This window comes from Eschrichtius robustus, chromosome 13, assembly GCF_028021215.1.
Source record: "Eschrichtius robustus isolate mEscRob2 chromosome 13, mEscRob2.pri, whole genome shotgun sequence".
Classification (NCBI taxonomy): domain Eukaryota; kingdom Metazoa; phylum Chordata; class Mammalia; order Artiodactyla; family Eschrichtiidae; genus Eschrichtius; species Eschrichtius robustus.
In genome coordinates, this window is record NC_090836.1 from 37,031,622 (window position 1) to 37,055,551 (window position 23,930).

At 36.2% G+C, this 23,930-nt stretch overlaps 1 protein-coding gene across 3 annotated transcripts in view; it reads left to right on the forward strand.

The window, feature by feature from the left end:
• The window catches only part of TMEM117 (transmembrane protein 117), a 526,689-nt gene that overhangs the window by 279,346 nt on the left and 223,413 nt on the right, over positions 1 to 23,930 (forward strand). For all 3 annotated transcript variants that reach the window (XM_068561522.1, XM_068561521.1, XM_068561523.1), the window contains exon 4: positions 1,828 to 1,927. In XM_068561522.1, coding sequence (XP_068417623.1) covers positions 1,828 to 1,927 — 100 coding nt within the window. The remainder of the gene's footprint in view (positions 1 to 1,827; positions 1,928 to 23,930) is intronic.

Below are 23,930 nucleotides of genomic sequence, written 5' to 3' on the forward strand. Positions count from 1 at the left end.
GCTTCTGGATGCGACTCTTGACTTCTTATTATGAATTATCTTCACAGGAAGTAATTCTTGATTGTCTGTCTTACTAAAATACTGGGGAACAGAGATACTCTTTGTGTTTTTTATATCTCTACTAACACTTGTAGGAAGAAGATATAGCACAGTGGTTAAGTGCCTGGATTTGGGAGTCAATCAAATTTAGATTCAAATCTTGTCCATTTACTAGATGCTTGACCTTGAGAAAGTTGCAAAAACTCTCTAAAGCCTTAATTCCATATCTGTGAAACAGGAATAACAATACATTTCACTTTTCTGATATGAAAGTTGATGGAGACTCAGTTTTCAAAGTGCTAATAACAATCTCTAGAACATTGCTAGCATGCATTTTATGGTAGCTAAAAATTTTTTGGCTATTATGGAAGCACATGGAATTAGAGACCCAGAATTTTGAGATGAGACCTTAAGATATTTACGTAGTCCCTCCATAGACTTTAAGATATTTACATAGCCCCTCCAAAGAATGAAGCATGTGGAAAGAGTTGTTTTAAGAATTCATAAGTTTGTTTTTGTTGTTAAAAAACTATGTAAATATCTGTTTATATTATGGATAAAAAACTATATGAACTAACTCTGGGAAAAAATAACTGAATTGGAAATGGTTTAACTCTCAGTGACTTCAAAAATGTGCTTCTTCATAGTTTCAATAGATAACTAACAAACATATCATTCTCTACTGCATATTGTTTTAAAGTTAATACTCCAATATGAAATAAAAAGTTAAAAAATGAAGTTAATCTAAGAAGAGTCATGTTTAACTGGTACTCTAAGTTGTACAGGTATTATCATGTTTAAGAAAAGGAACAAAATTTAAAGGAAAAGAAACCTAGCAACTAACCCCAATAAATTAAAAAAAAATAAAGTAAAAGAAATCTGAGTGAAAAACTTAGAGTTAAAAATATAGAGAGAGACAAATTTGGTTCCTAGCTACCATTCATTTGTTATGTGGTATTGATTGAGCAGGTTAAGTGATCTCTTTGAGTCCCATTTTTCTCAGAGAAATTACAAGATGGTAAAAATGATACTTAGAATTTTCTTGACTATCAAACAAGAAAATGAAAATGCTTGATAAACAATAAGCATGGTCTTATTACTTGTATTTAATGATTGGGTGTACCTTTGAATCTCTCTTTGAGCTGTGAGGAATATGAATTGGTGTTACATAGCAAGCAAACAAGAATTCGCTATGCAAAAAGAGTGATAAAATGAAATCTTCTGGTTATTGCTACTTAAGTAATAATTTAAACCACGTATATTTGAGTCAATTTTTACATCACTTCACTGTGTGGAAAATTTTCTCTAATCTTGATATTCTTCTGAACATTATTCAGATATGATATTATACCTAAAGCTTATTCCCAGCACCTTTTCAATAGTTCTGACTCGACAGAACTGAAGGAAAGTGAGCTCTTCTCTTCCTTTCAAGTTAGTCTAATTCAGGAATTGTTTTCTGCGCTCCTCATACTTGAGTGAGTGTGAAATGATGCCTTTGCTGAGTATTTCTGTTTGATTTTCCAAAAGCTATTGTCAGTCCTATAGCTCAAAAACAAAAGGCACATGGTAATTGGTATAGTCACAGTCAGTCTTCGAATCTAATTGGAACTGACCCAGACACCCGCAGAGCTCCTCCTAGCCTTTCAGATTTGTAAGCATAAATGATGAGACGAAAGCAAGAAAGCTTGTGGAAAGGGGAAAAAGCCCTTTTGCGTGTTGCTGAACCAGAAATCTTTGACTGTATGGCTCTCTGAGTCCGGACAATGTCTTGTGTGTTTGTTTCCACAGAGCATATATCATTACAGACTATATGGGCATCCGAAATGAAAGTTTCATGAAATTAGCTGCAGTAGGGACCTGGATGGGGGACTTTGTCACAGCTTGGATGGTAAGAAATTTTAACTTCACCCATTTCAAACGTCAGATGGAAGACATGTTCATAATGTTGGATACACACTACTTTTTTTTTTTTTAACAAATAACTTCATGAATTATTTTATTTCATGTTACATGTCAAATAACATCCCAAAGTAAAAAAAAAGGATCTTGTTTTCATGGTTAGCATTATTACATTTGTGCAAAGCCCTCAAACATGAGAAAGTCTCATTTATTTCACAAAATTTGAACGTACAGTCATTTAGGTAACTGGTTTGTTAGATAATCCAAGTCCAGTTATCCCTGGTTTTTCAAGCAACAATTCACAGGAAATGCTGAGCTCTAACTGTTTGTGTGCCTGTCAGCCCAGCATCCTGATCTCCAGCCCCTTTTTGACACAGCCGTGCTCTTTGTTTTGTTATATCATTCCTCTGTCCTCCCAAGGATTAGAGATATAGTTTCATTTTCTCAACTAATGTGAATTGGATTTTATTGGATACACACTGCTTTTCATGGTTTAGAGCAAAATAGTTACCTCTGTTTCAAGGGGAACAAATTCATGAATATGGACAAATCTAGAGATTATATGCAATATCCGTTTACCTCAGGAAAAAACATCAATACAATTTTAATACTAATGACTGTCCACCAGGATATATTTATTTATAAAATGCATATATATGTGTATGTACAAAAACATATACATATGCACATATGTGTGACATACAAACATATACACATTCATAAAATTAGTGGAAAATTCTTTCCTGTGAAATTCTAAATAATTTTGTGACGATTGTCTGTTTGTTGTTTTTTGACATGTACACTTTTCAGGTAAGAAATGCTGTATGGCCTGTCTCAGAAGACCATATGAAACATCCTTTAAGGACTTTAAAAATAGTTTTCTACATTTGTTTTCCTCACTGAACCTACTAACTTAATGGTAACTAGGGAGTTCTGAGAGTTGTCTGTTTTAATCTCTTTTGTGCATTATCAGTCTTTATTACTATACGTCTTCAACAATTAGACAAACCATGTTTCATGCTGTGATCATCTGCCAGGAGAGTAACTTCTGTTTCTAACCATTGAGTTAATTAAAGACAATATGTAGCTTAAAGGCCTTAGGTCCTGTAAGTTTACAGGAGAGTCTCAGAGTGCAAAGAGTGTAACTCTCATAAAAAAGGAACACTTTAACCTTCATTGACACCATTCATAAGTGTAGTCAATCCTAATTAGCTTCATTCAAATTCATTCACTTGAAAATGAGAGGACTTATCAAAAGAAAGATGATGCCCAAACTAAGCACGACTTGGCAGGGACATGCAACTACAGATGTGTTCCTGATACTGCAGGGAGGTTCTCACAACAGTTACTGCCACTTCTATTGATAGCTTTGCTTCTTACCTAGAACAGGTGTTTTCAGGGCACAGGAAGCAGTTATATCTTAACTGCTACTACTGTCATCATCCTGGAAGAGTATCAAGTAACCATAAAAGAGTTTGTCTAGCCTGTTTTTGAGCTCCCTCCCACCTCTGTTCAATTTTAGAATGTTACCAGAACAAATTACCAGATGCATTCCATTTTGTTAACTTTAAAATCGAAATTTGAAGATGTTATTTATTTGTAATCATTAGAAATAGCAATGAGAATAAACCAGATGTTAAGACCAGGCTGCCTCATCTATTTCCATTGGGAAAAACTATTTAAAAGGAAATATATGAACTTTAAGCTTGTAATTTCCTTACAATTTGAGGTAATGCCTTTTGGAAATTTCTGCATTAATTGTGGATTATGATTTTGACACCATTTTATGACGGCTCTACTTACTAAAATGGAAAAGAGAACTGGAACAGGAGTTCAGAAATTTGGATTCTCTGACTTGCCACCTATGGTTTGACCTTCCACAAATAATGTACAACCCTTTGAGCCTTAGTCTGCACATTTCTTAAAAGGGGTTAATAGTTCCTACTGGTGCTACAGGTTTTTTTGTAACGATTAAACGTGTGGTCCTAGAGCAGGACTTAAAATGCTGACATGTAAGGGAGGTATAAGTGCTTTATTGTTATTGTTCATGTTTTTGGACCCGCATCCACTTGACTGGGCCCAGTTCCTTGAAGTAATGGCAAAGGCAGGTCATTGATCCAAACCTTAGGCTGCCCAGAATTCCTGTCTCTTCTGTGAAGCTCCAGGAGCATGAGAATCCCACCTTATCCCAGGTCTGGGGTTCAGAGCATCTGGAGTTTCCTTCCTATTGTGCATGCTAGAGCAGACTAAAGCAGTAGAGTACATTGCTTCCTCACTTCTGCCTGTTACTGGTCCTGATCAAAGTCAGGGGAGAAGCAACAGACCCACAAAACCTAAGAGCTGCTCTGGAGGTTTCAGGCTCAAGTCAGCCATTGGATACATAAATCATATTCTTTCCCATGATGACATCATTATTTATTTGTAACCCAATTCCACCCAACTTCTCCCCAGACTTTCCCACAAAACAGTGTTTCCTAGGCCATATATAGCTCTGCCCCTATTTATTGTTTATATTGTTATTTTTTAAATTAGGCTATTTTTCTTTTGAACCATAAGGTGGGGTCCAATGCCTAGGCAGCATTGAGAGGCAAATGCATAGTACAGCTTTGACCAAAGACCTTTAACCCTTAATCCTAGTTGGATTTTTACCATGCACTCTTCTGCCCTACTCTTATGGTTTAGGGGAATACCAATAATTCCACAGTTCAATCTGTAGTCTTTCTCTCTCTCCATCATCTGTCTGACCTTCAGAGTTTCTCCTAAATTTACTGCTTTAATGCCTTCTATTTCTACTAACTAACCTGATAACTTTTTACCTTTTCCTATACCATAGATTACTGCTCCAATCAATACTTCCAATACCACAGAAGTAGGACTAGATTGAGAGTCAAGAAAACTATGTTATAGGTTTAACCCAGCAAACCTTCTGGGGTCTCTCATCTGTTCCTTTCTACAAACTGAGGAAGAATCAAAATCCCTTTCTGCTTATGTGATCTGAAAAACTGACCTTTCCCTCTTAGCCCCAGGGATAGAAATGGCAAAAGAAACAGTTCTCTCCTGATTTGAAAGTACAGTCACACAGGGAGGATTCCCAGAGCACATCATTTCTATTCCCATTTCTATTCACTGACTAGGCAATATGTTTCCATATAAATATTTATATGTCTACATATGTGTCATTGATAACATTTTTTAAAAATAATAGTTTTCCTCATGAGAGGAGTCTAAGGAAGCTTTGACCTTCATTTCTCCATAGAATTCTCATCATGAAATGAATATCAATGATGGTGACCGTTATGGAAAACCAACGGACTATTTACATTTCCAATAAAAGCGTGCCTTTCAATGCAGTTCAGAAATAGAGGCTTTTTCTTTGGTGGAAATAATTCAGAACTTTTCCTTGGTTTTAAAAGGCACATCAGGACTGATGTGATCCACAGGCAAGGCTGATATCAACCAATCTGACAAAAATCTTTGACCCTCACACTACCGAGTGTCAAGCTCTGCTAGGCTCAGTTCCCTGGCAGTCCTGACTTTTCCGGGCTCTGTGGTATGCCTTGTACAGAAGGCTATAAGTATATGTCAGGATTCAAGTTACTAATTTTTTTGTCAAATAGACTTTTTAAAAATTAGTATAAAAGAAATACATAAAATGACCAGTGATGTAATTCATCACTGAGCTGGCCCTTTATGTTAAAGAGTTGCAGAGACGAGCTCTATCACGAGGGCAGGTGGAAAGCAAAAACGCTGGGTGTCTCATGTGACACCATTGCCACGTAGCCCCATGTTTGCCCATGCTCTGTGCCATTAAGCAAAGAGCCAAGGAGGGTCGGCTGGTCCACAGCACATGTCTCCAGCTTGACCACCTTCCCCATTTGGAAGACAGAAGTCACGACCTCTGCTGAGGTCTAAGGTGGCAGGGGATCCTGAGGACATCATGATGGCCCTTGCTTCTGCCCTTCACTTAATACCAGAGGGAAAAATCACTTCCTGTATATGTATACCTAATCGTCATCCCCTTTCTCCAGCTCCTGATTCCTCCTGCTCTGGTGGCTTTCTCTTACAGCAGTAAGTGGTACATGGCTTATGATGGTGACAGGGACATCAGACTCCAGGTTTGAAGTTCATGGTTGTGGGGAGGTGAAGGAGGTTACAAATAAAGTGAAGACATTTCTGACGGTAAACACTAAAGTCATCATAAAACTTATACATACACCCTACATCATAAAACCACATACTGTGTTGTAACTCCCAGTAGTCATGGGACCTTGGTTGGCCTTGACATGTCATTCCCAGAATTGTGTGTGGGCCTTTGTGTATATATGCCACGACTGGCAAAGCTTCCACCATGGAGTCATGTCATACACTCATAAAACAATTCACATTTTTGTCAATAGCCTTTGCCTTTATTTCAGGTTATTACAGTTTTTACTGAACCAAACCTGGGTCTGCTTGCCCGCGCACAGTAAAACCAATCTACTGACACCGGCTTGTGGTGAAGGAGAGTACAGCGTTTATTGCAGGGCGCCAAGCGAGGAGTCCAAACAGCTAGTATTGATAAGGCCCAAACTCCCCGAAGCTTTTCAGGGAAAAGTTTTTAAAGACAGGGTAAGGGAGGGGGGTTATGGGGTGTGTGACCAGCTCATGGACATTATTCTGATTTGTTGGTGGTGAGATAATCAGGAGTCAACATCATCAACTTTCTGGTTCCAACCCGTCTGGGGTCCACATGCTTGTGGGTGGAAGAGTTAAGAAGTTAACTGCTTCCACCTGGTAGGGGTTTTGGGATCTGCAAAGCAGCTCAAAGGACATGGCTCAGAATATTATCTATAGCCCCTGAGGAGGAACTAAAGGTCCTTGACTTTGTTTAATGGCTAAAGTGATTATTTTGTCTTTTTACCTGTTTTCCTTTCTTTCTGCATTTTCTCGCTTCTCTGATTAAATGTACTCTTTGGAACTCAGGGAAGCCTATGAGACTAAAGTCTTTTGACAAACAAGAGGCAGGTAGAGGACATGGTGGGGTTCTGTTCTTGGAAGGTGTCATAGGTTCCTGCTCGGTTACATAGTGATCATTTGTTTTTAAAATTATGCGTGATTTTAACAGGTTTTTCCTTCTTCATGAAATTGGAGATGTATTAGAACCAGACAAGCTCAGTCAATACCTTCATGTGGAAATGCATTTGGATTGATAAAACACAGCCTTTGTAGTTGTATTAGAACAATAAATAAACTTTTAAAATTTGCTTAATTGTTTCTTTCTTTTGAAGCTCTAGTAAGAATATGATTTTAGAAAAAAAATAAGTTTTTAAGAGTATATTTTACCCTTCTATTTTATTTATTTATTATTATTATTCTTTAAAATATTTATTTATTTATTTTCTGCCCTGGGTGTCAGTTGCGGCATGTGGAATCTTCATTGCCACGTGCAGCATCTTCGTTGCAGTGTGGGGATCTTTAGTCGCAGCATGCAGGATCTAGTTACCTGGCCAGGAATCGAACCCGGGCCCCCTGCATTGGGAGCATGGAGTCTTAACCACTGGACCACCAGGGAAGTCCCTTACCTCTCTGTTTTAATCCTGCCTGTTTTATGTGTAAATACTACATTATCCCTCTAAATATTTGAGCGAAAAATTTTGCCTTCCTATTTTTCACACATTTTTCATTTCTTCAGACATTTTTTTGATTCATATTTATGTTACTAATATCTTTGCTTCAAAAGGTTGTGTTTATTTAATAGGCAAAGCTGAAAACTCTTTCTACCTTACTTGACTGTAAACTTCTTGAGTGGAGTTACAATGTCAATTGTGTTCACAATTGTATTCCTAGCACCCAACACAGTACCAGGCATAAAAAAATAAAAGGTGCTCAAGAAATATTTATTGAAAGAATAAATAGATATATCATAAGAGCACATAAGCAGTAAGTTCTATTTCTTCTTTTCTCATTCAATTTTGCGACTTAGTGTTATAAAATGGGCATTCTAGAATATTGAAAATGTGGAGGGATGAGACCTGTACTGTTCCAGGTGCCTAGATATCAACTCTCTTCCTGCGCTCCCCCAATAAAGCTCTGCATTTGCTCTTGCTTAGCTTGTTTCCATAACCAGGAGGACACGTGCTAGGAAACACCCTTGAATGGACGTACTAGATTGTATTTTAAATTTTTATTGAAATATAGTTGATTTACAATGTTGTGTTAGTTTCAGGTGTACAGCAAAGTGATTCAGTTATATATATATATATATATATATATATATATATATATACACATACATATATCCACTCTTTTTTAGATTCTTTCCCATATAGGCCATTACAGAGTATTGAGTAGAGTTCCCTGTGCTATACAGTAGGTCCTTATTAGTTATCTATTTTATATATAGTAGTGTGCATATGTCAATCCCAATCTCCCAATTTATTCCTCCCCCTGCCCCTTATGCCCTTGGTAACCACAAGCTTGTTTTCTAAATCTGTAACTCTATTTCTGTTTTGTAGATAAGTTCATTGGTACCCTTTTTTTAGATTCCACATATAAGTGATATCATGATATTTGTCTTTCTCTGTCTGACTGACTTAGTATGACATATATATTCTTTTTTTAGATTCTTTTCCATTATAAGTTATTACAGCATATTGAATATAATTCCCCATGCTATACAATAGGGCCTTGTTGGTTATCTTTTTTATATATAGGAGTGTGTGTATGTTAATCCAAAACTCCTGATTTATCCCTCCCCGTCCTTTCCCCTTTGGTAACTGTAAAAGTTTGTTTTCTATGTCTGTGAGTCTGTTTCTGTCTTGTAAATAAATTCATTTATATCATTTTTGTTGACGTAATTCTCCTAAATGGTGATGTAACCTTTTGTACAATTTTGCGTTCTTTGGCAAAATAAAGATTGAGACTCTCAGATCCCCCCAGATGATTCCTTGAGTGGTCATTGTTGCTTTCAGGAACATAGTTCTGCTCCTGGGGGCAACAGAAGGAAACTAGGTTGAGATATATCCCTTTAGCCACTTAAGCAGAGAGCTTTTACTGTACTATGGAAGACAGAAAATTGGTTAAACTTCAGTGGACAGAGGCAGAGAGGATTAAAGAATGGTGTATACTTGAGAATAATTTATACTTCTGGGTTAGTATTTATTTATAAATCTAGAACAGAATAGAGAGAGGAACTATTTCTGCAGCATTCAAGAGTAAAGTATTCCTTCTAGCTTAAATATAGAAAATATGAAATACATTTTGTAATTATAAATACGTACCTAAAATTTGGTGAGCTTTTCTATTGTCCCATGTTTATTTCACACTTACTAAGGAAGGAGTGTGATTATCTGTGCTATTTTCATTTCACCAAATTAGTAATAGTTCATTTAGTTTAAAGTTTTCTGTTATACATGTCACCATTTTGTGGACTGTTCTGCACATGCTAAGTTTGTCAGTGAACAAAAACCTGGAATATAACTGACATCATATCTAGTTTGTTATTCTGCCTGGAATTGAGTTTTTCAATTCATATTATGATCAATGCCAGTTTTCTAATTATTTCTTTTCCACTGATATTTCAAAATGACAGAATAAAGAGCATAATTGAATTGATTTAATATCTGAAATAAAGTAGCAATAATAGCTTTACTGAAGTTCATAATAAAAGAACATTTAAACTGTGAAATACTGAATAGAAGGATCATAGTTAGCAAACCCATCGAACAAGTATATATGACAAGTGGAAGGGGCAAATCAGATATTTAACCATTGGAGCTGGACCCAAGAGCCCAACATTACTTTGAGATGTTCTCTTTTGCTCTCTTTCTCTGCCTGTTCATTGAAGCTATTTTGTGGTTGCAGTCTACTTTCTGATTAGTTAACCCCATGTCTGGTAAATTTATGTTGCATTTCCCTATTTTATACAGTGAAGTTGGAAACTGGATCAAGCATTTAAATAAGTAATATACTATCTTTCTATAACGATTCCCTCTTAAGTGAGATACCATAGAAAAAGAGCATGTCTCAGAGATTTGGGGGCACATGGTTTATTGAGGAAATGTTCTTCAGGGAAATCTGTAAGGAGAGGAGAGAAACAAGAGAGAGATGGGGAAGGAGGAGACCAAAGATGTAGTCATATGGTCTCAGGTCGTCTATCCTTGGCTTGACCCACTGGGCAGGTGTTATGTTCTTGGGGAGTGGCATGTACCAGTAAGTGAAGGGGATCTGGGTGGGACACCAACATTGATTACCACATTGAGAAAAATCCAAGGACATTAGATTGAGTGGCATCCGTAATTGCCAGAAAATATTGTCAGTTTGTTAGATTATTTGATTGAAACAGAGAATGTAAGAGAGGAAATTTTTTTACATTTCTTTTTTATGCATTAGAAAATTTGAGGGAACCAAATGTGGTCATTTTGCTTCTGCGTGTATAAATATTTTAATGTATCTATAAATATTTTAGCATTGTATTTCATGTTCCTTCAAAATAATAAGTTCTTACTAAAAAATTAATAAGACAGGAGAGTCTAACCTGCTGTTTTCTGATAGCATCACAAATGGTGATCAGGAGTCTTTTAATTTTTAGGAATCTTGGAGTTTTAAAGTCTTAACAGAATATGATATGAAAAAAAGGATTTCTGAGTAAAATCGATTATAGTATAGAATATAGATATTTAGGAATAGAAGCACAAATTCTGTCTCTGCTGTAACTCTCCTAAACTCAATCTCTATCAGAAATTCCATAGTATGTTATAGGTATATTGTATGTAATTTATATTCATTTGTTAAAAATTTATGCAATATATTATTCTAAGTGTATGAAAGGCATCAGGGAAGTGTATTGGATTGAACTGCATTAAGAGGTGAAAGACACTAAGCACATCTCTTATAGAAAGACACCCCTACTAGAGGCAGGAATGCTCACTTTTCATCTTTTCCATCCCCAGCTTAGTTTTAACATTTTTCAATTCCATTACACTTTATTCTATTACTTGGTTTATACTTCCTCAAGGCAGGTTTCCTTTTTGTCCACACAGTTGTTATGATTTTTCTAACAACATGATGTTCCACACCTTTTAAAGCACCATTTATCAGTCATTTGCCTGAAGTTTAAATAAAAGCTGGGGGACATTGATATTTTTTTCCTCTGAAAGTCAATAATATAATGAAATGAGTACCAGTTGTTAATGTTAGCTCAGAACCTCAAAAAAGGAGCTATGTGCTTCTTTTTGTAGTCATTTTAGAAGTAGTTGGATTATTCCCCTTATACATTTTTTTAATGTTTTATTTAGTGCCTATTCCTGTGGGCCAAGCACTATTTTATGTGTGTGTGTGTGTGTTGTGTGTGTTGTGTGTGTTGTGTGTGTGTGTGTTGTGTGGTGTGTGTGTGTGCTGTGTGTGTGTTGTGTGTGTGTGTGTAAAATTTTAATTAGTTTTCAGAGTTTTCAGTGCTTTCAACTACTATGCTATTTTGCCAAGCTAAGTAATTTTCTTGGGAATATTTAATCATAGATATCAACAAGACATGGAATATAGCTGTAGAAGTTGGTTTGATACTTTTTTTCTGCCAGTGTGTCAATAAAATTTGTCAAATTTTGTCATTAGTTGGGAGAGGGGAGTTGCATATCTTTTTAGGTACTAAATGATAGTACATCACATCTTCGCCAAACTATTACTTTTAAACTTTAGAAAACTCAGATATTTTTTCCTGTTCCCTTTTGATAAATATAGGTGGTTGAAAGCCTCTTATTTCTGGGACTGGAAGAATGTAAAAAATAGCTTTATATAATCTTTTTAAGATAGATACTTCAATTCCTGGTTTTTTAACTGCTAAGTGTTCTCTTTGTATACAATTGCTATCCTTTAACAGTTGTTTGCCCCAAGAAAGATTTTTATATTTACAGTGTATGTTGCATTTGTAGTTAAATGTTCTATAAACATCAAAATGAAATTTATAACATGAAGTGCTAGTACTTATGTTTTATTTTTGTTGCTTTATAAAAACTATCACATCATATTTCAAGAGACTGAAATATTTGAGTGAACAGAAGGAATATTTTGATAATGGATGATTAAGTAAAACTATGTTTGGCATATATTCTTCTCTGTTCTTATATATCTGAAGGCTGATTTGGAAATAAAGAACTTCCGTTTGCCTCGACTGACAAAATACGCTTAGGTTTATCCCAGACCTCAGCTTGACTCCAGTATCCTTCACTAGTCTACCAAGTTGCTCAATGAAACATCTTATGTAGCTTTGTGAACATACTATTGCACAAGGAAAGGAGTAAATTGTGCATACAAGACTAATGGAACTTATTAATTAAGTATAATATCAAATAAATGACCTTTGCCATTTCTGAAGATATCAAATAGAACAGATGATTAAGTTCACATCAGTAGTTTCTTTATTGCAACAGACCAGGGCTCACAGAAAGAAAGTTAGGACACCACATGTGCCAACTTAAAAATTCCAAATTGTTCTTGACTGCTAAGCAGAGAATATATTTGAGAAGTATTGCCTAAATGAGTCAAGTGCTTGAGATGAAACAGGAAACCTGGAGAGACGGCTTCTGTTTTCACTGAAAAGAATAGCACCTCTCATAAAGGTTTTAAAATATATCATGAAAGATACTGTGAACCTGTAGCTTTGGAAGAAAAATGAAAGCTAATAATTTTCAAGATCTGAGTACTTTTTCCCTCGACTTATAATTATCCTAATTTCTATTTGACATTTTCAATTTCAACTAGAGGTAACAGAATCAATGAAAGATTTTTGACAAATCCAAGTGCTGATTAAAAAAAAAAAAGCAATGCATCTTATTTCACTTCAATAAAAAATTAGCAAAATGAATCAACTTTCTGTGTAACCGTATGCTAGATATCTAAACTCATTTATTCATTAAATGAGTATTTATTTATATAGTGACCTTATATTTTACTCTACAACCTTATTATACAATACTTTTCAGTATTAAAGCGGATTAAGTATAATTAAAATTATAAAATTGTTGAAATATTTATTGACCAACAAATTGGATTTACTATATTGGTAGAGATATAAAATGTCTTTTCAAAGACCATTTAAAAATTCATTTTTTTTCTAAAGTACAAAAATAACATATACCCATGTGTAGTAAAGCAAATATATATTTTACAAATCCTTTATTTTGATTATATGAACACAAATAAACAAGCAGAATAATTATTCTTGGCACCAGTTCATGTACTTTACTTTCCTAGTCCTAAAAGTCTCTAAGGTAGTGTCATTGGTATCTTTCTGAAGTTGTTGACACCTCCAACTGACGATATAGATCAGAATATTTTTGAGAAAATATGTTCTCTAGTGTCAAAAGCCCTGTGAAACTCAGTGTATTCTACTAAATGGATGATTGTACAAATTTATTTTTAGTAGTATTTTAGCCCCAGTATTCCTGCGGATATCATATTTTTGCTTCCATTCAAACTACTTTTTTTTCACAAATATTTTACATGATACAAGTCATCAAATAAGTTTTCTCTGTGTCATTCTAAAATATTTTACCAAATTTTGATGCTGCGAAGTTACAGACCTTTAGCAGCCCAAGACAATTCTTGAGGGTCTCCTTCCCTTATTCATTAATCTATTCATTTAATAAATACACACTTAACACCTACAGGATAATAACAAATGAGTGATGGATTAAACATTAGAATATATTAAATATGGTAAAAATGGAGTTCTAATATCATTGCGTTTAACGTTAATTTCCTCTTTTTAAAGGCGTCTCCTAAGTGCCTTGCCCTAGCCAGCCCTTCACAAGACTTGCTGGGTTGGCGAGTGTTCAGGCTGTGTGGGAATTGTTGTCCTACACCATCTTTTGGTCTATTCAGATCTTCCACACCTTCTTTGAGTATCCTCAGTCATCAATTTGTGGTGAGGTTTTAATGAGTGACGGTGGCTTTCTGTGTTAAACTTGCATAAATAATAAATGCTGGAGTTGCAAATTCCAATGCCCTGAGGGCCAGCTCACTCTAGTACACTGTGAGACATCTGGTATGAGATAAAACGGTGTGCAGTCGGGGGTAGCTGTGTTGAACCAGAGAGCATATTCCCACAAAGAGGCGACAAAAATTCAGTTTTGTGCAAAAATACCAGGAATGAGCTGTAGGCTATAATTTCAACACAGATTCTGCCCGATGTCCACCTGCTTCATGCTCTCATTAAGCTGCAGACTGACACAGGACATGAACGTGGAGAGATGGGTGTGAGGAGTGAACTTTGGGCAGGTGCCATTTCGGAACATCTCAATCACACCTCTTAAACCTATCCATCCTCTAAGAGTTGGTTCTCCCTTTTTGGTTACGGCCACTGACATGCAGGGGAGACAAGAGCTCCCTGTGCTCTAATCACAGCTAATGAGAACACCCTGGGTCCTTGTACCATTTAGTGCTCATCTCACCCAAACAGTGCAGGCTCAAGTGGGCAAAAAACATTTTCACAGTAACACTTTCTGAAGTGTTAATGAAATGCTTGTTATTGAGGTCAAGCTAGCCATTACCAGCATGGGTGCAGAGAGACCTAGAGCTCATGCCGAATTTGTTGACTGACTAGCTTTGGTTCATCATAGGGACATGGTGTGCAGGTGGGTACCTCATGACTATGCATTGTGCAGTTCTTAAAGTGAATGCAACTATCATTAAGGTTTCAACATTTATAAAGCTCTGAGGCAGTTTCTAAATAGGTACAATGAACCAAGCTTATTGTTTAGTTGGTAGACCCAATCGATTTTTTTAATCTGCATTCCATAAGGCAGTGGTTCGCAAATTTGTCTTTACGTTGAAATCTCCTGGGGAGCTTCAAAGACCACTGATACCTATGTCCCACTCCCAGGGATAGGGACTTAAATTGTCTGGACTGTAAACTGGGTGTTGGAATTTTTAAAAGGTTTCCAGAGTTCTAATATGCAGACAAGTTTGGGGCCATTTCTCTTAGGTGATTCCAGGAAGTTTGGTGTGAGAGTATTTCGACATATGCTATGGGGTCATAACCATCTGATATTAAGGCTGATGGGAAATCAAAGGAAGGAGTCTTGTGTTGCTGGGAGACTATACAACAGAGAAGCAGGCATGAAGGCAAAATGGGTGAGAAGAGGGCTGGCCTCATCATTGAGTCTCAGCGCCCCAAAGGCACCTTGCCACAGGGCGATGTAAGTGCTCTGTAAATTTTCCCTCACCTCCAGTGGTATGTCTAGAACTTGATTTGGGCTTCTTACAGAGCAACTTTGGCCTTGGCTTCCTTCTGATACTCACAGCAGACTCCCCTGAATATATACCAGCCTTGCTGAAAAGCTGACCAATATCATCTGCCTTGGCTTTGGCTCAAATTATTCAAGAAGTCTGCCTCTCCAGATAGCAGGACAGGCACCCCCCACCTCCTTCCAGCTCATAAGATGGAAAAGAATAGTCATGCCATCATTTTGCCTATTCTAATAGAGTATCATCTACGTAAACTTCCTTTCAATCCACCCCTACCAGCAAATGACCCACTCCCCCAATTCTCCATGTGCTTTAATTTGATTCTTTACTTCTCATTAAATGTTACTAAGTATTGGTGCCATTCACTCAGAGGGTGGGTTACTTTTAATAATTATTACTTAGAGAATATGGCTGTGAACTGCTGTGAGATAAAGATAAAGCATGTGGAATTATGACTGTTACTATTGTTAGTGTTACTTAATTTAAAAAAATTATAGTGTTTCATAAATGAGAACATCTTAAAATACAGTCTGCAATTTGCATTTTCTGAATGAAGACTTTTTACTAATTTCAACATCTTTTTATTTTTACTATACTGTCCTTCCCACAGCTCAGCCAAACTGAACTAACATCAAGATTGTATAGTCACCATTTTACATGTTTTTTTAAAATGAGGTCAGCTTTAAGTAGATCACTCTAAATTATAAATATACATGATGTTAATGTTATGTCATTTGCCAGGATCTCCTCTGTTTATAGGAATTAATATATGAATTATATGGATTATGTTTAGTGATGAAAACTCCCAATGAAAAGTTTATATTCTTCAACAAATGCTTATATCTCAGCTATGCTTTCCAAAGGTTGACAAGACAATCTTGAGTAAGTAAATCATAGTTCCCATTTACTAAAATAAGTGATTAAAAAGTAGTATTGAAAAACGCTGAATTTTAAAATATAATCTTGACACAAAGTAGATAATTTAAACTTTTAACTGCCATGAAACTTTATCTCATAATTTTCTCTCCTGATGGGCTCTGAGTTCCAAATAGTATTGAAATTCCTCTACTAAGATTAGAGGCAAAAAAATAAATAGACTCATTTAAAAAGGTTTCTTGCCATTTATTTTTAGTCCTGTTTATTTTAGTAGGGTCCAAGTTACAGGTTTTATTAAAATACTAATTTTATAGTCTCTAAAATGGATTACACGCAGAAAAATATGAAGGGAGGGGGTTTGGGCCAAATATGCCATTTAAGAAGCAAAATTGAGAAGCAGATGTGTAAAGATGACATTTTCCCAGTCAATGACAATTATCAAGAGCCTCTCATCTTATTTTCCTGCCGCGTTATGTTTCCACAACAGTTCATTGACTTGTCTATAAAAGTAAAGCTTGGAGTCAATTAAGGTGTGACAACAAAAGAATTCAATAGAAAACTCAGGGGATTGTAAGGTAAGTGTAGATTTTAATTTGGAAGTTTTGAAAAAACAGCTGTGCAAGAACAACAATTTTTGATGCACAGTGGATCTTGACAGAAGCTCAGATCCCTGATATTTCAGTCCTGTTCATTTGTCAACATAAAGGCGAGATAGAGTCTTATGGGATTAAGCAAACTCCACGTCTAAAAATATAGTTTGACATTTCTTGAATGCACTTGACAAGACTCCACATAAAATTATATGAGCATTCTTTCCAGCTAAGAGAAGAATTTTAAGGGAGGCTGAGTTCTTTTATTCAAATTTAAATTTCATCTTTGGTTGCCATGGCATCTTAAAAATTTTAATTTTATATTGTTGAGTTTTAAATGTTAGGTATAGGGTGTTTGAGTATAGATGGAAAATAACAAACTTTAAAAATGTTATTGTAAAAATTAAATCGCATTTGGACACACACAAAAAATGAGCAAGTCCTGAAAAAGTCAATTACAGAGATTCTACACAATAGGAAAAGTGATTATTGACTGTGTTGTCAATAGCTGTCTGTGACCACCCTGCTCTCTGGCTTCCTTGCTGTGGTACAGCTGGCTGACAGATTGTGGCTAATGGGCAAGCGGAGAAGAAAGGTGGTGAGGAGTGAGGGTTGCAGGATACAAGATGCCAGCGGCCTGAGAGACTGGGCTGATGCATGTGTGATGGCCAGCGCTGGTGATGGGCGGGGATCTGCAGGAAAATTCTGTGGTGATTGGGATGATTGGGAGTCAGGGGCGTTAAATGAAAAATATTTAATGGAGAGAGAAGTGAAGGGAATTGTGTAGGTCTTGGAATAACCTTTCAGCAGTGGGGGCAGTGAGCGGCAATGATTGCTAACCATCAAATACTACAGCTATGGGAAGTGGAAGGCTGGTACATGTAGCGCCTCAAAATGCTAAGTGCTCCTCTTCAGATATAATGTCTGTTACCACCTTAAAAGCTCTGCCTTCTTCGCTTTTCCTTCCCTTTGAGAAACATTTGCCAGCTTGTTGGACTTGAGCTCTTATTCTCTTTTCCTGCAGGAACAACAGACTGCAGCCTCCAACCACATTATTTACTCTTTAAAAACCTTTCTTTTTTTTTTTTTTAAAGAAACAAAACTAAAGTCAGATGGTTTAGTTTTCTAAAACGAATGCAAAGGTGTGAATGGTTAATGAAGCTGAAACAATTGCAGAGCTGTGCTTTTGAAAGCTTGCCGAATGCCAGCCCCACTTTTGAGGTTAGCATTTTTTTTTCCTAAACAGTGGGCCCATAATTTTTAACGGGCTTTGCCCATTCATCCTTGAAATTCATGAGTATAATGTGCAGCCACATTATAAAATCACAAGATTTGGTGTCAAACTGTGAGGCATATAATTTCTGCATGCCTATGAATTAGCACTTGATACCCTCAAATATATTTCCTGTTCTCCCTAAACATACCATTAAAAGTAAAAACGCTGACAAAATTATTATTAATTACTTTGTAACTTTGTTGAAATCATCAGCAGAATAAACTTAACTGGGATGGTTCTTGAGGTACTAAAAGTGACTTAAAAAAAGAATCCAAGCTACCAGATTACCTGGTGAGAAACAAAGTGCTGAGGTGGAAATGACAGAGAAGACAAAGAAACAAATGTAGGCAGTTTACAGTACTGTGCCTCTCCACTCAGGCTCCGAGTTTCAAATCAGAGAGTGGATGAAAGCACAAAAACCCTGGCAAAACGAAGGCTGAGAGAGAAGCGGCAGATTGTAAATTAGCAGGACCCCGTCACTAACCTGGAAAACAACATGACATTTCCCGAGCTGTTCTGAGGATCAAAATAAAGACTGAGAATGTGTAAATATCCAAGCTACTCCCTGGAATAAGGCTCATGCATTTGTAATCAGCGGTAACTCTTTTAAATCACCGAATCGGTTGTCATTTTAGTGAGCATCTAAATTACTTTGGTCATGTACTTTTTCCTCATATATATATGTATATATGTATCCATGTACCGATACATATATACATATATACATATATACATATATATATATATATATATATATATATATGATTCATATGGAGGAAAGTCAATATATAAAAAATCTAAGTTTCTCCATTCTTCCTTACCTTTTAAAAATTTTATTTTAGAAAATAAATGATGAAAGGAATGATTGGTTACAGGGCAAAATAATCCATCAATGAAGCTTATTTTAAGAAAAAAATGCTGTTTATTTTTTAAAAAATGAATTGTACATAACTTTTTAGGAATCCTACTATTGAATAGTATTGGATTTCATTTTACTGTTTAAAAAGCTATTCTGTCCATGCCCTGTTTCAGATTGGTGATTCTAAAGGAATTATTGTAGTTGCCATAGTAACAACAATCACATATAAAATTCATCGAGCCCATGTGCCAGGACCCCTTCTAAATGTTTTAAATCTATTGAATTATTTAGACCCAGTCCTATTAGATGTATTTATTATTACTCCCATTTTACAGTTGAAGAAATGGAGGCATTGTAGGCCAAAGATTACACAATTATTAAGTGATTATAACCAAGAGGTTTCATGAGCCTCGCGCCATGGGGTTATTAATGGATACTGAGTAACATCTCATTTATGTGACACCAAAAATGTTTTTTTCCCACTTAATATTTAATATAAATGCAACTTAATCCCTGGAGGTTTGTGATTGTAATTGTGTTTTGATGAAAATGTTGCTGAAGTTTGTTGTATGTGTCCCTATCTTAATAAGCAAAAAATGATAAAGATAAGTTAACCCTTTTTATTTATGGTGGAAAGAATGTTGAATTTGCCTAGGGCTGGGTTCAGATCTCAATCCTATTTCTTAGGTGTTACATGACCTGGGCCTTAGTTTCAGTATTAGTGAAATGTACTGATACCTACATCCTTGTAAATCACTTAGTGTGGAACTTGGGTCTCAGTAGGCTGTCATAAATGCTAGCGGTTATTACTTTTATTACTTCCATTTCCTTAAAAGGAAAGTGAATATCATGCTCACTTTATAGGGGTTTTGTGAAGTAAATCAGTAGAATTGTATATGCTGTCATTTCTAAATGTGTATGTGTGTGTGATATACCCTAGCACAATGCTTAGTAGTTAAAATGCAATAAGCATATAGATTACATGGGTTAATGCAGACGGAGCACTTAGGAAAATGCCTGGCACATAGGAAGACTGATGGCATGTTAGTTATTGTTATTACTATGGTATCATTGAGTTTCCATCCTTCAGTTTTTTGTCCTGTTATATTTATTCCCTATTCTTGTTGATTTATGGTTATGGTAGGTTAATTAATTCATTAATTTTTATTGAATGCCTAGTTGTGCCAGGTGATTTGTTAGGTCCTCCTCACCAAGGTCCATAATTCGGGAAGGAGAGAATTAGATAGTGAGGAAGGTGGTGAGATCAGCTATACGTGTTGGTTTGAGGCATCTATGGGACATCCGGGTACAGGAGCAGAGTCAGCAACTGGATATAGAAATTAAATCGGGCTCTAGACAGTCATTTGGGAATCATCAAAATTTTTCTATTATTTGAAACCATGAAAGAGAATTTAAAGAATAAGAAAGGGAGTTATGATGTATTGGAGCTCCAGAGAACATAGACATTCTAGACAACAGTGGATACATATAAAAATAACTAAAAATAAAACAGAGTGAATAGTCAGAGACATAAGAAGAGAACCATAGCAACTTTGGGCACTGCATGTGAGCAGAGCATTCGTGGTCCACCCTGACCTTCAAATGCCTATCCAATTCTTCTACGACAGTTGACATAATATCCCTTGTTTAGGCCTTCATACAAACTTTGGGGTTGGCTGCTACTGCCTGGTCCCACTCTCCCCACTTCCTAAGTGTCCTCTGCATGAAGCAATCTGATATCTCTCCAGGAATGGCAGTTGACACTCTGCCCTCACATTGCATTTTTTCTCCCTCCCTAGAGCTGAATGGTGTTGGACAAAAGAACTTGAGGCTGATCTTTCCTGTTAGAACTACCCCCTCATCTGTCACTCTCTGTATCTCTTAGGTCCTCAGGATCTGACCTAATGCATAGCCATTAACTGGCTGCTTGAGCTGCCCTGGTCCAGAAGCTTTTGTTGCCAAAACATTACTGCTTTCACAAATCGCTATTATCTCTTCTCCTTTTTTTTCTTCCTTTCTTCCACTTCTATCTGTTTACTGTAGCATTAAGATGGAATGGTTGAATGCATGGATGAGGTTATGGTAGTTGTCCGATTGAATGAATACTGATCACACAGAGGCCCATGTACTTGTTCCATTGAAAACATCTCTGCTGTCATCTTGCCTCTGTTTCATAAAAGAAGACTAATGTGCATTTAGTTGTGTGGTCATCTCTATGGGTATTATACACTTGCCTTTCTCAAAATTAATTATTGAATCACAGATTTAGAAAAACAAACAAACAGCCTTTTCCAAGATATTTTTGTACCCTAGAAAAATCTTCACTGATGCTATCTGTGTATTTTGACTGGTCAGCAGCACTGGGTAAATACATACGGCTAATTTCTGCTATGCCAGCTTGTGGATCAAAGACACCTCCCAGCCAGCCTCAGCCCTCTTTTCTGGCTCACTTACATGTCTTACAGAAGGCATTTGCCATTTGAAGAAGTCAGCTAAAATACTTTAGAAATAGCTTCCTGCAAAGTTTACATTTTCTTCTTGGGAAGAAAGAGAACAATTTAGCAAATCCATAATGTCTACATTTAAACAGAAGTCTAGATACCAGCACACTTAAGAAATAAGATTAAAATTCTTCAGCAGTATGTGCATCATTTTTAAATTGCTCACCAAAGCTGATTTCAAACATTCTTAATAACTTTAATAACAATTATAACTTAATAACCATTTCAAACATTCTTAATAACTTCTGTCCACAAGATGATTCCATAACATAACATCTAGGGATATGGGGAGCTTAAAAATGCTCTAAAACCAATTTTTTTCAGGATGAGCTCTACATTTATCTAGCAATAGTACAGAATTTCTATCTTTAGCTAAGTCTGCATTTCTGAAATGATCTTTCACTGAAGTTACAAGAAGATAAGAGAATCAGTCAGTAAATAAATTCTTACCTTTGCATGCTTTGCCTTAGAAGCAATAGGTAAATGTGTGACACTTTTGAAAGCACAGTGGTAAAGAGTTATGATAGTCATCAGTTTCATTTGTGAGAATTTATAGCATTGAACATGAAAAGAGAAAAACTGGATTTATTTTACTTAAGCTAGAATGATGATTGGAAAAACTATTTCACTGACTCTTCTGAGAAGGAGACGGTGAGCATCACCAAACCCTACTAATTTCAAGCATTGTTGGATTGCCATTGATTTGCTAGTATTCAGAAATAGGAGCTCTAAAATGTAACATTCTAGGTAGCATCCTGATTACTTTTTATGTTTTAAGACAAGCATATCTAATCTTTTAATGGCATTTAGGATTATTGAAGCCACTCATCATAATATGCCAGGTCAACTGGATTTTTTCTGAAGTATTTTCTTGTTTTCATTTAGCATTGAAGCCCTAGATTGGAGCAACCTGCTGTTTTCTTTCTTCCCAAATAAGAGGGATCCCAAGTTAATTGAACTGGCTCCCAAGACTCCTGGGGTCATGGGCAGGAGCTAGGGTGGTTTGGGGCATAATGTCTTCTCCATCGCCCGTGGAATACACAGTGGAATGAAGGAGACCAGAGACACAGCACCAAGGAGTCAAAATGTAAACCAAAGCCACAGAACCATACCACTCTGAGGGGCTAGACGAAAACCCTGGTCAAAGACAACAGAATGGGAATATAGAACAAGAGTTTTGAAAGGGAGAGAATAACCTAGGAAGATTCCTTAAGCTCTAGAACCTAATAAGGGGATTTCTGAATTAAGGGGCTAGCAATCTTAGCTGTGGTCAGGTGGGCAGTTGGAGCAGCAGATAGGAATACAGTGACCCTGTCAATATTCTGAGAATTGCTTAAGCTAAGGTCTGGATGGTACATTTTAACCACATTCATGGTTAGTAGCACTAAGTCCTTCAGTTGAACTTTTTTTTAAAGTGAATCTATAAAAATGAACATTTGGGGGGAGGTATTACCAGTAATTTTGTGGAAGAAATGAAGTTTCACGATGTGTTTGGACCAGAGTCAACTTGAATCTTCTTACTAAGAAGAGTCTTCCAGGGAGAGCCACTGAAAATGCTTGCATTTAGGGGAGGTGTCTTTATGGGGTGAATTACACAAGACTGGTCTATTTCTAAATGGACAAATCAAATGTTCTAAAATAAATATGTTTTACTACTTAAGTGGTCATGCTGCTACAAGCCTTGCAGTTAAAAGATTATATTTATTAGCCCCCTAGTCAGACTGTTATGTTCACTGATATTTAAGCATTCTGTGAAATCTTCCTTATTGAATGGTTAAGAGCAACTTCTGCACAGAATTCTCCAAGTACTCTGTCTTTGAAATTAGCCTCCTTACCCAGATTTACAAAGCTTCTTATCAAACACAGAAATAGCTTAAAATATACCCAGAACCTGTCAAATCTTAAAGCCTATAATTTTTCATTCCATACTAGTATTGTATCTAGCCCCCTGTAGTTGATTGATAAATGTGTGTTGAATGAACACTCTTCTTATAAAAATTGCCACATGTCTTGTAGGACTTTTACATCTTTCTTCTACTTGAGTTTTCCAGAAGTTTGGGATACACTAGGATAGCTCCTAGAGTATTTTTTTCCTTAATGGATTTTTATCTAAAATCATATGCAGTAAAATGTACTTTGTTGTACTAAACATGAATTTGTATATCACAGGAAATATCTCCATGGATGATTCTACTGTCAAATCATGCAGCATAACAATACTGAATGCACTGTAGTCTTGTTGGATTATAGAGTTTGTCTTATATTAAATTCTCCTTCCCCCTAGAGACTAATACAGTTTTTTTTGGATGCCTAGGCACACTTTTCTTGCCCCTATTGTATTTGAGATTTATAGTGTAGAAAAAATAGAAATTGTGGGATCAGATGATTGGGGTTCTGGCTTCAGTTCTGCCATTTCCAATCTGTGGGACACTAAGTTACATAGCCTTGTTGAATCCTAGTTCCTTTCCCAGGAGAGTAAAGAAAGTGATGTGTACAGATACACAGTTCTGAGGTTGCATTATGTAATATAGGTCATAGTATGCATAATACAGGTGAGTAGTTCAGAGCCCTGCACAGTCAGAGCTAAAAGAAAAGTTATTTAGACTCCTCTTGAAAATTCCAAACTGTCCTTTTATTTTCTAAGTTCCTATATTTTTAGGTCAGGTAAA